The sequence below is a fragment of the Saprolegnia parasitica genome (assembly GCF_000151545.1).
Source record: "Saprolegnia parasitica CBS 223.65 unplaced genomic scaffold supercont2.86, whole genome shotgun sequence".
Lineage (NCBI taxonomy): Eukaryota > Oomycota > Saprolegniomycetes > Saprolegniales > Saprolegniaceae > Saprolegnia > Saprolegnia parasitica.
In genome coordinates this window covers 60,513-75,026 of record NW_012156480.1, presented here as the reverse complement: position 1 = coordinate 75,026, position 14,514 = coordinate 60,513, and the positions used below count along the sequence as shown (strand labels likewise).

At 59.1% G+C, this 14,514-nt stretch overlaps 8 protein-coding genes across 8 annotated transcripts; 3 read left to right on the top strand and 5 right to left on the bottom strand.

The window, feature by feature from the left end:
* Window positions 1-36: 36 nt before the first annotated feature.
* Window positions 37-1,335, top strand: SPRG_10947 (hypothetical protein). Its single transcript, XM_012351777.1, has 3 exons — window positions 37-820; window positions 876-945; window positions 995-1,335. Exons 1-3 carry the CDS (start codon window positions 44-46, stop codon window positions 1,303-1,305), a joined length of 1,158 nt encoding a protein of 385 aa, XP_012207167.1. The 5' UTR covers window positions 37-43; the 3' UTR covers window positions 1,306-1,335.
* SPRG_10946 (STE/STE7 protein kinase) lies at window positions 1,313-3,131 on the bottom strand (the record flags this gene model as incomplete). The annotated part of the gene is made up of 10 exons (XM_012351776.1): window positions 1,313-1,537; window positions 1,580-1,646; window positions 1,690-1,763; window positions 1,812-1,925; window positions 1,975-2,070; window positions 2,128-2,199; window positions 2,243-2,337; window positions 2,384-2,760; window positions 2,808-2,917; window positions 2,961-3,131. The coding sequence occupies 10 exons, from the start codon at window positions 3,129-3,131 to the stop codon at window positions 1,313-1,315; spliced, it is 1,401 nt and encodes a 466-aa protein (XP_012207166.1).
* Window positions 3,132-3,662: 531 nt separating this feature from the next.
* On the bottom strand, window positions 3,663-3,916 carry SPRG_20948 (hypothetical protein; the record flags this gene model as incomplete). The annotated part of the gene is made up of 2 exons (XM_012351800.1): window positions 3,663-3,799; window positions 3,847-3,916. 2 exons carry the CDS (start codon window positions 3,914-3,916, stop codon window positions 3,663-3,665), a joined length of 207 nt encoding a protein of 68 aa, XP_012207190.1.
* Window positions 3,917-5,138: 1,222 nt separating this feature from the next.
* On the bottom strand, window positions 5,139-5,449 carry SPRG_10945 (hypothetical protein; the record flags this gene model as incomplete). The annotated part of the gene is made up of 2 exons (XM_012351775.1): window positions 5,139-5,253; window positions 5,280-5,449. 2 exons carry the CDS (start codon window positions 5,447-5,449, stop codon window positions 5,139-5,141), a joined length of 285 nt encoding a protein of 94 aa, XP_012207165.1.
* A 674-nt stretch (window positions 5,450-6,123) lies between these two features.
* SPRG_10944 (hypothetical protein) lies at window positions 6,124-7,297 on the bottom strand. Its single transcript, XM_012351774.1, has one exon. The coding sequence runs from the start codon at window positions 7,186-7,188 to the stop codon at window positions 6,211-6,213; it is 978 nt and encodes a 325-aa protein (XP_012207164.1). The 5' UTR covers window positions 7,189-7,297; the 3' UTR covers window positions 6,124-6,210.
* A 2,585-nt stretch (window positions 7,298-9,882) lies between these two features.
* On the top strand, window positions 9,883-11,810 carry SPRG_10943 (hypothetical protein; the record flags this gene model as incomplete). The annotated part of the gene is made up of 9 exons (XM_012351773.1): window positions 9,883-10,080; window positions 10,122-10,214; window positions 10,273-10,563; window positions 10,615-10,791; window positions 10,843-10,984; window positions 11,029-11,090; window positions 11,145-11,537; window positions 11,590-11,726; window positions 11,777-11,810. 9 exons carry the CDS (start codon window positions 9,883-9,885, stop codon window positions 11,808-11,810), a joined length of 1,527 nt encoding a protein of 508 aa, XP_012207163.1.
* Window positions 11,811-11,843: 33 nt separating this feature from the next.
* On the bottom strand, window positions 11,844-12,494 carry SPRG_10942 (thioredoxin-like protein 4B; the record flags this gene model as incomplete). Its single annotated transcript, XM_012351772.1, has 5 exons — window positions 11,844-11,871; window positions 11,928-11,998; window positions 12,046-12,112; window positions 12,158-12,315; window positions 12,363-12,494. 5 exons carry the CDS (start codon window positions 12,492-12,494, stop codon window positions 11,844-11,846), a joined length of 456 nt encoding a protein of 151 aa, XP_012207162.1.
* Window positions 12,495-13,610: 1,116 nt separating this feature from the next.
* Window positions 13,611-14,483, top strand: SPRG_10941 (hypothetical protein; the record flags this gene model as incomplete). The annotated part of the gene is made up of 1 exon (XM_012351771.1): window positions 13,611-14,483. The coding sequence occupies exon 1, from the start codon at window positions 13,656-13,658 to the stop codon at window positions 14,481-14,483; it is 828 nt and encodes a 275-aa protein (XP_012207161.1). The 5' UTR covers window positions 13,611-13,655.
* Between the last annotated feature and the right edge of the window lie 31 nt (window positions 14,484-14,514).

The window sequence follows — 14,514 nt, the reverse complement described above, 5'->3', positions numbered from 1 at the left end:
GCGGGTCCGGACGGGGGCTTTCGCATCCTGATTTTGCGGCGACATGGCCGAGTACAACCAGCCCGTGGTCGTCGACAACGGCAGTGGCATCCTCAAGGCCGGCTTCGCGGGCGGCGAGCTGCCGCAGGCCGTCTTCCCGAGCTACGTGGGCACGACCAAGCACCTGCGCATGATGGCGGGCGGCGCGTACGAGAGCGGCGACACGTTCGTCGGCAGCCGCGTGCAGCAGCACCGCGGCCTCTTCACCATCAAGTACGCCATGGAGCATGGCATCGTGACCGACTGGGACCGCATGCAGCGCATCTGGGAACACATGTACTCGAAGGACATGCTCAACATCACGAGCGAAGAGCATCCCGTGCTGCTCACCGAGGCGCCGCTCAACCCGGCCGCGAACCGCGTCAAGGCCGCCGAGGTGTTCTTCGAGAGCTTCAACGCGCCCGCCTTCTTCGTGTCGCCCCAAGCCGTCCTCTCGCTCTACGCGTCCGGCCGGACGACGGGCGTCGTCCTCGACGTCGGCGACGGTGTCACGCACGTCGTGCCCGTCTACGAGAGCTTTACGCTGCCGCATGCCATCACGCGCATGGACGTGGCCGGGCGCGACGTGACCAACTACCTCCAGCTGCTCTGCCGCCGGGCAGGGTATGTGTTTCAGACATCCGCCGAGCTCGAGATCGTCAAGGAGATCAAAGAGAAGCTCTGCTACGTGGCCTTCAACCCGGCCAAGGAAGAGCAGCTCGCCCACGCCGCCGGCGACACGCCGTCCTCGGCCGCCCAAGCCTCGTCCGAGTACCGCCTTCCGGACGGCAGTGTCCTCAACGTACGTCGCGCATCTTACACCGTCCTTCTCCTCCTGATGGCCATGGCATGTGTAGCTCGGTCCAGAAAAGTTCCGGGCGCCCGAGATCCTCTTCCGCCCCGACCTCATCGGCTCCGAGTACACGGGTAGGATGCGTCTCTCCTCGAGTCCTCGACGACGATGTCGTTTGCGTAGGTGTCCAGGACTGCCTCGTGCATGCGATCCTGCGCTCCGACATGGATTTGCGCAAGACGCTCTTTTCGCAGATCGTTCTAAGCGGTGGCTCGACGCTCTTTCCCGGGTTTGGCGACCGGCTCCTCTCCGAAGTCCGCAAGAAGGCGCCCAAGGACATCAAGATCCGCATCTCGGCGCCGCCCGCGCGCCAGTACTCGACGTGGATCGGCGGCTCGATCCTCGCGTCCCTCGCGACGTTCAAGACCATGTGGATCACCAAGGCAGAGTACGAGGAGCACGGCGCGTCCATTGTGCATCGAAAGACCCTCTAAGCATCGATTACGAGTCCTTCCGCCGACCGAGGTTTTTCACGCTGTTGTGCAGTCGCGTCCAGAACGACGGGCGGCGCGTGTGGGGCGGCGGGTCGTCGTCGGCGACGACCACGACCGACGTCGACGACCCCAAGAGCGACTGCCGCCGATGGTCGCCGGGTGAATTGGCCCAGCTCTGCGGCGATTGGCACAAGTGATCCTCGAGCAGCTTCTCTTCGTACTCGATCCGTTTCTAGTCCAACAGTATGATACAGCCACAAGAGGGTAGGTATACCTGCTCAAAGACCTGAAAGACCGTCGCCGGTGGCAGCTCCAAATAGTTGGCCAGCCCCAGTTGCAAACTGAGTTGGTGACATGAGCTACATATCAACAATCGACGAGGACCTGGTTTCGACCGGCGGCAAGATGACGTTGCGGGACGACGCTTCCGGCGTCAACATCGACATGCCGTAATCCGACTAGAACTCTTCTTCTTGAGGGTTTGGGATGCGGACTAGTAGAGGTACCTGTGGCACAAAACACTTGGCCGCACGGTCGTAGACGCGGTGCATGACGGCGTCGCTAATGTCCTGCAGCGATTTTTCGCGCGGTTCCGACATGCCACCGACAAAGGTCTTCCACTATACGTTGCCACATCCTAGCACCAAGGATTGCACGACAATGCAATACCTCGGCGAGCGTCGCGTCGGGTGTAAACTGGTGTACAAAAGGGTGCGTGAGGAGCTGGTCGGCGGTCCAGCGCTCGTCCGGCTCGATCGTGAGGCACTATCCCATCAACAATCAATCGCATCCCCGTTCGTTTTGGTACACAAGAGTCCGTACCTTGTCCAGAAAGTCTTGCAACGACGGCGAAAACAAGTCGGGGGGCAGTTTGAGGTAGGCTTCGTTCGCCACCTACGCACGCCTCTCAACAACGTAACAAGGACGGAATGCGGACCGAATCAAAGAGACCGAAGAAGCCGTCTTGTGTCGGCAACGGGTAGCGCCCGAGGGCGACCGAGAGCAAGACGAGGCCAAACGACCAAATGTCCGCTACACGCGATCGTCAAGAGCGCCATCATGGTCGAGAGGATTGTACAGGGGTAGCCGTAGTCGCCGCCGCCGATGCGCTCGGGCGCCATGTAGAGCAAGGTGCCGACGAACGTCTTGGTGTGCATCGCGTGCTCGTTGAGCGTCCGTGCGAGGCCAAAGTCCGAGATCTTGACGTCGCCCGCGTGGTTGAGCAACAGGTTGTGGGGCTTGATGTCGCGATGTACCATGCGGTTGGCGTGGATGTGCGCGAGGCCGCGGAGGACGCTGGACGCGATGCGGCACAGAATCGCCTCGGACGTGCACCCGCCGTGGACGACCATGTCCTGGAGCGACCCGACGCCCATGAATTCCATGACGAGGCAGATGCAGTTCTTGGGCTTGTCGACGAACGCGTCGTAGAACGATACGATGTACGGACTCGGCCTGCAGCACTCTCGTCAGGCGATCGATGCCATGGAAGAGGAATGTACATGCGCACGGGGGCGGTGCGGGACTCTGTGAGCGGCACGAGGTTCGCGTACAGCGCGTGGAGCTCCCGTACCATTTGCCGGCGCTGGCCTTTCCCGTACACGGGCACATCCTAGAACTCAATGGGCGAAGAGAGCGCAGAAACATGGCCATACCTTGATAGCGACCACTTTGAGCGTCGGAATGTGCACGGCCTTGAAGACGATACCGGACGCGCCACGGCCCACTTCACGGACCCGCACCAGGTTCTCTTGCAGATGCAGATGCGTGGCGTCTGGCGAAGCGATCCCCGCCTCCGAGACCGAGACCGACTTGGTGGTGAACATGCCGTGGTTGGGCGAGTAGGCACTGCCTTGGCTAAAACGACCGCCCTCGCCGTCTACCGTGACGATGAGACAAGGTCACGAGCGATCGTCGTCGTACCATGCGGTGACATCGTGTCGCTGTCGCTGTTGGAGCCAACGGAGACGAGCTTGAGGTCCATCATGGCGCGCTGCATGTGGCTCGTCGGGTTGTGGTTGTTGCTTTGATGCACGCCGCTTTCTCGTTCGAGCGCATCCCGCTTCGCCAAGAGCTGGTTCGCCGCGCGGTTCGCGCGGTTCTCGGCTTGCTGGGACGTGGGCATCTCGTCGAGCTTTAACCGCAGTACGGGGCGCTTCGCGGGCACCTTGATTGGCGTGAGCGGAGGCGGTGTGTGGGGGCTCTCTGTCGCAGCGCTCGACGTGGGCGTCGCTGCCGTGATCGTCAGTGGCGTCTTCTCGGACTGGCTTCGATCCAGTTTGAGCACGGGCGGCGGGTTGCTTGCGTCTCCTTCGTGCTCAAAGGTGTTGTGCATCTCTTCGATGACATGCTCGAGCTCATGCGCAACCGACCGCGGTGCGGGCCCAGGCACGTCGTTGGTCATCCAAGGGCAGCGCCAGCTCCGGACTTCGGCAAGCCGCAGCGACCGGACGTCCATGTCTGGAAAGATGTTGGGCACGACGGGGCGTTCGCCCTACACGTGTGACGCATCGATCGACGCATCGACGCCGGTCGATCTACCTGAAGGTGCATGTTGGGCAGCGACGAGGACCGCTGCAGGCCGCGCCGGGCCTTCCGGCGGCCAAACCATGGTGCGTCCGAGGGCTTGCGCTCGTAGTAGTTCATGCTCTCGCCTCGTCCTCGTCGCGTAGGATGCATCTTGGCGTCGGTGTCCATGCTTCCGCGGGCGAAAATGAAGTCGTTTTAATCCGGGCTTCAATAGTACGTGCAAAACGGGATCGCATTTAATCACCACCATCGACCTATCCATACAAAGCTTGCATTATAAAATAAACAAGCATCGTCGTAACGGGTCCAAAATTAAAAAGACAGCCGTTCGACGCGCCCATGCGCGCTTTTGATTGGACGATTGCCGATCACGCAATAGAATGCGATCTTTGTCCTGTGTATACAAACAGCAAGGTATAATGGGGTGGATTTGATTGTTGCAATTAAATACACACCGGTGCCAAGTTCTCATGCAGCATGATCATCATCCTCCTGGCTTCGATTCGAAGAAGATGGAGGTACGACCGCAGGTAGACGTCGGGTATGTAAGGAGCGGTGGCGGTCCGTGCTCGGGCGCGCTATACCAGGATACCAAGCAGACTCGGCTGCTTGGACTGGGCTACCCATCCTCCTCCATGAGAATCTCCACGCAGCCAAGGTACTCCGAGGAGTACCCAGCACGCCGGCTGGGCGAACAACCCGATCGACGGACGAGACGGTCGCTTCGAAAGCGTCGGGACGCTTCAATCTCGGTCCATTGGCTTCGAAAGATGCTGCGATCCTCGGGTTGAAGCGCGTCGAGGTCGCAGCACCTTGAAGCAGCGGCGTCTCGACCGATCCAGGTTGGCCATCTCTGCACGGTAGTGGTCAACTAAGAGCCACGCATGGGCATGGCGACGAGTTGTTGAAGCACTCGTCCGAGACAAGAGGATTGTGGCTCTTGGCGCGTGGCCGGCCTGGTTGCCCGTGCACGCCGTGGGGCACTCGGCGAGCGTCGACACCAGCGTGTGGCGACAAGGAACGCCGCTGGAATGCTTTCAAAAGCACATCGCGGCCGTCCTGCATGCGCATGTAGCTGGGGCGCGTCGGTTGATTTGCAGCGTCGTACTCAAAGACAGAGCCGACGCGCGACGTGGTGGAGTACGAGAAGAGTGGCTGCCCCGCCGTCGTGGCCAGCCGCGCGCACTCACCGATATGGACTCGGCGTAGGTGAACGTGTATTGTGGCCAGCCGCATTCGCCTCGTCGAGCCAGAGCGCGCCGCGGACATAGCTGCAGGCGACCGTTGGCAGCGGAGGCGGGCCCTCAGAGCTTCCAAAGCGAACGGTGATGGCGCGCGGGGATCGTCGCAGGGACAATGGCGAGCGCCGCGTCGTGACGGCGGACGCCGACCGAGTCCTTGATGGTGCACGTGGCGTTGCTGGAGAGGTTGCGCCATACGTATACCTCGTACCGAGGCCCATGCAGCCGTCGAGCGTCCTAACCACCGACGCATTGTGGCCGTCGTACGCGACGTCGGTCTCGATGGTTGTGTACTGTCGCGGCTTGAGGAGCGCGCTTAGCACCGTGGCGATATATAGGCTCGCAACGACGAACACGACGACGGTAGCGGCCATCGCAACGTGGGCGCACGCGCGGCAGGTACAAGCGGCTTGGCATCGAGGGTGGGCGCCATCGATGGGTCGCGCAACTGGGCGAATGCAAGCGCATCGGAACGCCGTGGTCCGTGATACGATCTCTCTGCGAAATCCATTGTCGCCTCATCACTGTGCAAGCGGCCGTAAAAATGGTTGCGCCCATGCCGTGTCGTGCATTGATTGCCAGCTGGTTGTTGCCTGCACGGCTTCAAGGTCACCCTCGGCGTCGGGCGAGTGGTGTCCCGCTGTTTCGATTCCAGCATGTACAATCATCATCAATCTTCCACCACACCCGGCCAATGCAACGTCTTATTTGCACGAGTGACGGATCTCATAGTATGTCATTCGTTGGGTTGTTCTCCTTGACAGCGATCGCTGGTCCCGGATTGTAGCAAGCACAGGTCTTCCCCGCCGGGTCTAGCTTCATAGCTTGGTCATTCGTTGATGGCTGTGGACAACGCACCACCCTCGTCAGCTCACGTCCCCGGCAAGATCCAAGGCTCGACGCACGCACATCATCTATACTAGTATCTCCGTCATGTTTACCAGCGTATATCATCGAGTCTGTGGCAGGCAGTTGGAGCAGGCAAGTGTACTACACCCGGGGCCGGGCAGTGGAGCTCGCACGTGTCTCGAGAGCAAGCCAAGGGTCGTTGGGAGAAAATTCATATCTTATATACATTACATAGGAACTGGTGGGGGATTGCTTCGTAGACGGAAGGTGGTGAAGTACTGCGAGCTTAGTCGGACGCAGTGGTGGCCGCAAGCGGCTTGGGAGCGCCGCCGACCTGCTGCGGGAACAGCGTCGGGTACAGGACGCCCCACGTCTTGACGACAACAGGGTTGAGGTGTGCGGGTCGCGTGTACGTCGAGAGTGTCGTCTCGTGCTGCTGCCAGATCGGCGCGGCCGACGGGCCCATCGGTGCATAGCCCTCGACCTGCGACACCAGTGTGTGGAGCTTGGGTTTCGGTGCCGGTGTTGCGACAACGACGGTCGGCGTCGGTGCGACGACGGGCGCGACCACCGGTGTCGGTGCGACTGGCGTCGGCACGGGCTCAACGATCGGTGGGAGCTTAACCTCTTCTTCGTGGATCGACGAGCAGTGCGACGACGAATGCAGCGACGAGGACCGAACGTGGTGGAGCGACGACGTCCGATCCGGGAACGACGGTGACGAGAGGCCGTCAAGGTTGTTGTGCTCGCTCGCGTTGTCTTCGCAGTCGGTGTCGGACGCAACCGACGACTTGTAGCCGCGGCGCGACGCCTTCTCGTCGTCGTAATGGTCGTAGATGGAGGCTTCGCGCTCGTAGTGGTAGACGTGGTGCTTGGCTTCGAGAAAGTCCATGACGACGTCCTGGCCCTCGGCCGAGAGGGACGTGAAGAGCGCGTTGAGCTGGCGCATGAAGAGGTCGAGCTGGCGCCGGCGAAAGTCGGGCGAGTCCTTCCCAAAGCCAAACGACTTTTCGGGAAATGGGAGCTTCGCAACCCACTTCTTGTCCGTCTTGCAGAGCGTTGTGAAGAAGTCGTGGTACTTGGAGTACCGGATCGGGAGTTCCCAGTAGTCGGTACCGTTGTCGACCGTCGTAATGTACACGGTCGTTTTCGACGACCGAAGCACTTCGTAGCGGGGCACCTCGACGTTGCGCATGGTCCGGATGCTCGAGGCGCGCCGGCGCGTGAGGCGGCTTTTTCTATGGAGGAGTTGGTTGAGCGCCATGCGAGTACGTAGTTGGCGTGGCGAAAAGCAGAGTGCAGAATTGCGCTCGTGTCTTTTGCAATGGTCATAGACACGTACCCGGCGGCGCGTGCTTCTGCAGACGTGGCAGGGAGGAGGCGGCGCGAGAGAAACCGCACGGGTGCAAGGAGGCTACTGGTGCTGTGGCGACTCGACCGCTCGGTCAACGAATGGGCCATGTGTCACTCGAACAGACGTTGCAATTATGACGATTGCCGCATGCGCGCTTGACCATCGTACTTAATCGAGTTTGCCCTTTGCCACTCATTCCCTCACCCCTCGGCCGAACGACCACAATGCAAGCGTGATACGGTCTGCCAAGGGATTCTTCCCTTGCTGTCTGCAGACCACTACGGTCGACTGCATGGTCAACGTAGAACGGTCATAACGCTTCTTAGCGCTGCAGCGTGCTTGGATTGCACTGTATCTTGGCGCTCGTGGATCGTCTCCGCTCGACAAACGACGAGAGCGGAGAGAGGGATGTTTGTGGGGCGCGGCCATTTCGTTATCACAGAGGAAGACGAGAGCGTACAATAATTGTAGTAAAGGCTAAGGACACCTGCATCGAGTCAACATCGAGCTCGGATGTTGACCATGCCACGCTTTGGCGCCACGGGCCTGTATATCGAGGTCACTAAAGCGAGGTTATTGTCCAGCGGGTGGTCGGCAGGGGCTTGATAGGCTTGCCGCACGACTGCGGTGTAATTGGATGCATGACGTCGCGATCCAGCGTGTGTCGTCTCGGCGGCGAACGACCGAACGTCCCATCCCGCTGCGGGCCCCTGATAGGTCCAGATAAGTTCGTTCGGACCCGACATTTGTACGTACACAGCGTACACATGGCATACATACATCAAGTACAAGCGTACATCTGTATTGTATGCTTGTGGACGAGACAATGCGGCAGGTCCCGGCTGGGTCGTGTACATCGCTTTTTTCGCAGCGTCCAGTGGCTGCAGCGTGTTTGAGTGGCGACGGCCCATGGACGCGTGGCGGCGTCCCGTGCCGGCCTCGACAAGTGATCGTACCAGACAGATGCAGCGGCGGGCGCGGCGTCCATGTGGCCTCCTACGCCTCTTTATGGTGGCGACGAGCAGCTTTGTTGCAAAGGATCGCCAGGACATGATGCAGTACCTAGCGTCGCGTCGTCGTCTCGGTTCCTTGACGCTCAAAGATCGAGCGGTCAAGCCAGATACGAGGTTCAAGAACCCGCGACACCGATCGCAGTTGCCGCGAAGATGAAGGATGCGCACGGGCCTTGCCATAAACACGCACAGCACGCTCCTTCAACGAGGTTCTGTCCGTTGCCGTAGGTTCAGAGGCATGTGATTTTTGTCGCTAAAAAATGATTTTCAAACGATGATTGCGCCGAGTTCTTATTGCTGAATAGGGAGCGTAGCGAATCAGTGTGCATGGTACGCTGCTATGGTGGTGTGCATACCACCGACCATCACCACCAACGTCTATTATCTACACTGTGTCGAGCCGTCGTTGGTATACCGGTGGTTGCAAGCGTCGGGCTTGCTGCTGTAGCTGAATTTTCAACATCTCGTTTTGGGTGACCTGGCTCGCTACCCAGATTCGATGAACTGTGCGGAAGCGGCACGAAGGTGGGCCTCCGACCTCTTGATCGTGCTTGATGACGCACTGGAAGCTTACTCTGAACAAGGTGATCGCAGCGTTGGCCTTCCGCGGACCAGTCTGGCGCCAGCAGACACGGCGTATTGGATAGATCCATCCGACGACACGACAACGCACGCGCTTGGTGTTCAAGTGGATGGTTGGAACGCCACAAAATGCCGAGTTCATAGAATGCGAGTACTATGCATGCCACCCTACTCCGTAGAAGTACATACGTAGAGTGCGTAGCGACCTCGGTACAGTACCTGCAAGCACACGAGATCCATGGGCGGAGTCATGGACACTTGGATGGTCGCGGCCGGATATCCGGATAATCCGGATACCGCATCATTGCTGCACACCCAAACGAGGCCAGCACAGTAGCCAGACGAGCGTCTTGCAACTGCACGTGCGTTCGATCGAAGAGCTGTTCGAAGGCTCCTAGCGTCCTTGCAAGACTGCTGGTTTCCAGCACGACACAAAGATATGTTGTATGGTCCTACCTTGTTCAGTGCTTGGCGCGTAGCTACTGCTTGCATCCACGGCGCAGTCTGGTGCAACCTACCTACCGGGTACTTTGACTAGTCCATGCGCTGACTCGTACCTCAAAGCATCACCCGTCGCTGCAGTCGGCCGCTTGAAGTATCTCGAAAGGTTGCGGCGCGCCAAAGAGCCGACAGTGCGCAATCGCTCGACGAACCGTGTCGTCGTGCATGGTGCATGGATCTTGCAAGCTGATATTTGTACAACGGACTACGGCCTTATTGCGCAGCGGATTGCGAGCTCGTTTCGACTGCGAAAGAAAATCCATTGGAATGCAAAACCCTCTCTATAACAAGTTTAGGAAAGGATTCGTACGAACCCAACCATGTCGAGTCACCTAACCTGTTGAAGGAAGCAACCCTTGTAGTATCATAAATGTATAGTATCATAAATGTATAGTATCATAAATGTGAAAAATATGACCCATCGAGTGCCCGTGGCTACTGGGAACGACGGTTTCACACGTCGGTTCATGTGAAACCGCCCTCACGTTGCGTGCGTTTAGACGCAGCGATGGACACGGTCAAGGCGCCGAAAGCGCTGCTCCACGAAGATGCCATGACCAAAAAGATGGAGGGCGACGTCCACGTCCGGCGCGGCGACTATGAGAAGGCGATCATTTGCTACAACAAGGCGTGTTTTATTAGCCCCGACGACTATACCCTCTACGCGGCACGCGGGTCGGCGTACGCCAAGCTCTGCGACTTCAAGGTCCGATCGTCATCATGCACTCGATCGCTACACATGTCTAGTCGGCCATTGGCAACTTTAAGAAGCTCCTCTCGCTCCAAAACAACCCGCCCCAAGCCATCAAGGAAGAGATCGCAGCTGTCTTCAACGCCCACGTAAACTTATTGACATCATTTCTTTCTCTCGTACAAGGTACAAGAGGATTTTCTCTAGGGCTACTCGTTCCTTCTCGACAAAGAGTACTCGACCGCGATCGTCTATCTGACGGATGCAGTCGCGCTTGACGCGCTCCAGGCCAACTACTGGCTCCATCGGTGCCTCGCGTACTTGGGCCTCGCCCTCTGGACGAAGGCGCTCAAGGACATCGACCACGCGATTTGCATTGATGCCAACGATGCCGACATCCTCGTGCTGCGCGCCAAGCTGCATTGGAAGCTCGGGCTCATTGATAAGGGCAACACCGACATTGCACGGGCCTTTAAACTCTGCCCCAACCACCCCGAGGTCCTCTTGGATACTTCTTTGGGAACGAAGACGACGACGACGTACGCGTAGGTGCTGGATTTTGAGCGGAAAATGTGGCACCAGTCGCAGCATTTACACGACATGGCGTGCCGCCACATTTTGGGCCGCGACTTCGCCAAGGCGCTCGACTGCCTCGACTCGTGCATCAAATTTAACGCCGAGGACCCGAAAGTGCTCATCTTGCGCGCCTCTGTCTTTCGCGAGCTTGTACATGACAAGTTGTACACTACAGGTTGCTGACAATCGGTGCATGGCTAGCGGGACTACCGCGCCGCGCTCGCGGACGTTGAGCGCGCATCCCGGTGCTTCTTTGGCAAGCAGCTTGGCGACGAGCTCGACCAACACATGCGAACGGAAGAGCACCCCGAGATTAGCCGGCAGCGCAACCTCATTCTCAACGGTACCCTACATAGTCCGTTGGATCCTCTCTCATTTAATGTCAAGACATGGCGGTCATGCACATCCAGGCCGGCGAGTTCGAAGCGGGTCTCACGGCCATGAACCAGGTACACTCGGTCGGCGCGAATGATGCCAAGTTGTACATCATTGTTGTTGTACAGGCGATCGCGTCCGAGACGATAACGTCGTCTCGCTTTGAAGGCACGACGATCGACTACCGGTACCACGTCAACCGCGGCGACTGCTACCGCGCACTCGGGAAGCTCCAAGCGGCGCTCGCCGACTACAACACGGCGCGGGAGCTCCAGCCGACGGACACGGAGATCCACACACGCATTGCAATGATCCGCTACCAATTTGGGCTCGAGCTCTTCAACCGCGCCGCGTTCGATAAGGCCGAGGTTGAGTTTTCGTCGGCGATCCGACACAACCACAAGGTGCCTGCGTTCTTCATTCGGCGCGGCGACTGCTTTCGGTACATGGACCAGAGCCAGCTAGCGTTCCAAGACTACGTCGCGGCCCAGCGCTTGGCGCCAGACGACGCCGAAGCCAAGGTACTCGTTCTCTAGCACCACCTTTCCTCGTTGACTTGTACACTACGACTAGGTCAAAGTGTCTCAATATGCCCAATTTCATGCGAGCGACCACGTGGTCGCGCCACGTCACCACGCACAAACAACGACGACCCAGAAACCGACACGCGTCGAGCAAGCGTGGCGCGGCGCCGTCCAGAAGGACAAGGCGTACAAGACCCTGCGCAACCAAAAGCCGGACCTCACATCGCCGTCGAAAGACCGGATCCAGCCGCTGCCGTCCAAGACGTTTGAAGAGTTCAGTCGCGAGCTGCGTGCATTACAACATTAAAAATCCTTGTACAAGAGTTCGTACCTACAATGACAGATTGACCATTATCGTACGCCAGACGTGTCTCATATATGGTGTACTGTGGAATGCGCTCGTGGGGGATCGGCGAGAGGACAATGTACTTGCCGTGCATCGCGCCCCGAAAAATGACCTCATCCAGATGATGAGCGATAGAGGAACAATTGGGAGGATGCTTACCTCGACCAAGTCGATGCAGTCTTGCTTGGTGTACAAGGCGCCGACAAACTTGGTGTTATCGGGCGTGCTGTAGCATGCATGAAGAGGGCGAGCACACAAGTTGACGGTATACCCAAAGTCGACCTTCATGTGCTGGCCATTGAAGAAGAAGATGGTCGACGGAATCAAGCTCACGTCAAAGTACTGGCAGTAGATCTCGACGTCGACATTGTCCGTGTCGACCGTGTACACTTGCGCCATCTTGGAGAGCTCGACCTCGCAGCGGGCGAGCTACGCGATGGCAGGTGAGCCCATGTCGCCGCGTCGAGACGGCGTACAATGTCGTCCATCTGGAGGCAGACGGCGTCGCTGCTGCGGCCAAAGCGCAAGACCAGCACCTTGTCCTTCGTCCCGCGAATCGCATCGTCGATCGCGGCCTTGGTCGGGAGCGCCTCCAGCAAGTACGCCATCGCTCGCTTTCGGACATGTCCGAATTGAGCTGAAAAGCCGAATTTAGACCCTGATTTTGATCAGTTTAGGCACACACACGGTGAACAAACGTGGCAGCAGCAGCTGGCAGCACCGTTAGCACACGATCTGGGATCGACTTTAGACCAGCATCCATCGTTGCAGCAATGCAGACACTCACAACTAGTACCAGGCACTGCTAGACACTACTACTACAGAAGGACAGGGTGTGCGTCCGTAACGAGCTGCCGTACGAGGGGCGAGCAAGTTGAAGCTTTGGTGCTAGATTCGACACGGCGCTCGTCTCCCGCTGCTAACCTCCAACTCGGGCCTCCACCTCGGGCTTTGTATGTGGCGGCCAATGCGGCGGGGCGTGGCAATCGAATCGCCAACGCCAGGTGGCCACCACGCTCGTGCATCGCGCGGTATTAGCCGCAGCAGCCATCGAGAAGGCCTCTACACCCACGTTTCCAACGAAAAAGAAACCTGCCCGCCTTGTAGCATCGCCATCAAACACAGGACCAAGAGAGACGCCTCTGAACGACTGTAGTACAGAGGTTGCTTCCCATCGCATTCGGTGGACAGGTATATATCGCACGGTAGGAGCGATCGGTCAAGCAGACCTCCATCCGACCAATACAATGGCCGTCTCTGCTCTCACTAATAACGTTAGACACTCGACGCGCGCCGACCAGCGCTTTCCACTGACTCTGTGGTGCGCTCTCTGGAGCCGCCCGCCATTTGGTCGGCGCTGGTTTCTTCAACCGGTTGGGTGGTCGCAGTCTCTTTAACCGCGACGCTATAGCCGTCGCGGTCGTTGATCGCGTCGAACCAGTAGCCGTAGGAGTAGCACTTTCTGCGCCGTCGTTCTCCAGTCGCAGCAGCGTCCGTCGGGTCCTCCCACGCTCTACCTCGTGCTGTTGCCAAGAGATTGGACTTGTGTATCACGGAGAGCGGGTCGTTTTTAATGTGAAACATTTTATTCGATCTGACGGTTTGTATGCGTGCGTGCGCATTTCAATACCGTGTAGACGCAAAACACGCGTGGGTAGAGACTATGCAGATTCGCGGCTGTAATGGGCTGCGCCGTGGCAGTAACAAGCGCTCAGTTGCGAATTCACGCCTGACTACGTACACTCGTACTAGTACTTACGACTGAAACGATGATGACGATCAAGTCTACCGCCCTTGCCTTCCTCGGCGCCGCCGCGCTCGCCGCCGCCTCGGACGTCACCGTCAGCGTCAACGGTGTCGACCGTGTCTTTACGGTCCATGGCCCGTCGCCGTGCTCGGGCGACGACCCGACCCGCGTCGGCATGTGCCCGGGCCCGCAGGAATTTCTGCACTACGGCTCGTGCTGCGTGCAACTGCCGCAGCGAACGACTGTCGTCATGGGCTGCATGCCGCTGCGGTCGCCTGTCGACACGTGCGATGCGCTTGCCGCGTCGCTTGGCCACCCGTCGGTGCCGTCGACGACATCGGAGACGGCCGCCCCGGCGACGCACACCGCCATCACGACGCCTTCGCCATCGGATGCGTCCATGCCCGCGCCGTTGGATGCGACCACGCCTGCGCCTACGGATGCGACCACGCCTGTGCCATCGGATGCAACCACGCCCGCGCCCTCGGATGCGACGCTCCTTGCCGATGAAACGCTGGCGCCCGAGCCGACGATCGACGCCGCGCTGACCCTCAACGGTACGCGCGTCCAAAGCCAAGCCATGACCGACAACAGCAAGGCGGGCGCCAGCAACGCGAACGCTGGTGCGGCGAGCACGATGACCACGATGGCGCTCGTGGTCGGCTGCTGCGCCGCCGCGCTGGCCGTTGTCGGCGGCGTCCTCGTTGCGCGCAAGAAGAACGAATCTGCGGCGATGGCCGCATCGCCCAACACGCCGCCGCAGCCGATGAGTCTCCCCGTCGGCTACGGCGACGAGAGCCCGATCGATGAGGACTCGCTCACGCCCTTGAGTGCTGTCGTGTGCATGTAATAATCCGTAATAATGAGTTTCAAACCTTTTT

Bases quoted from the DNA above. Each gene is read 5' to 3' on its own strand.
- SPRG_10947 (XM_012351777.1), top strand. From the start codon at position 44: ATGGCCGAGTACAACCAGCCCGTGGTCGTCGACAACGGCAGTGGCATC. The intron at 821-875 runs GTACGTCGCGCA...TGGCATGTGTAG, and splicing joins CGGACGGCAGTGTCCTCAAC to CTCGGTCCAGAAAAGTTCCG. The intron at 946-994 runs GTAGGATGCGTC...TCGTTTGCGTAG, and splicing joins CATCGGCTCCGAGTACACGG to GTGTCCAGGACTGCCTCGTG.
- SPRG_10944 (XM_012351774.1), bottom strand. From the start codon at position 7,188: ATGGCGCTCAACCAACTCCTCCATAGAAAAAGCCGCCTCACGCGCCGG.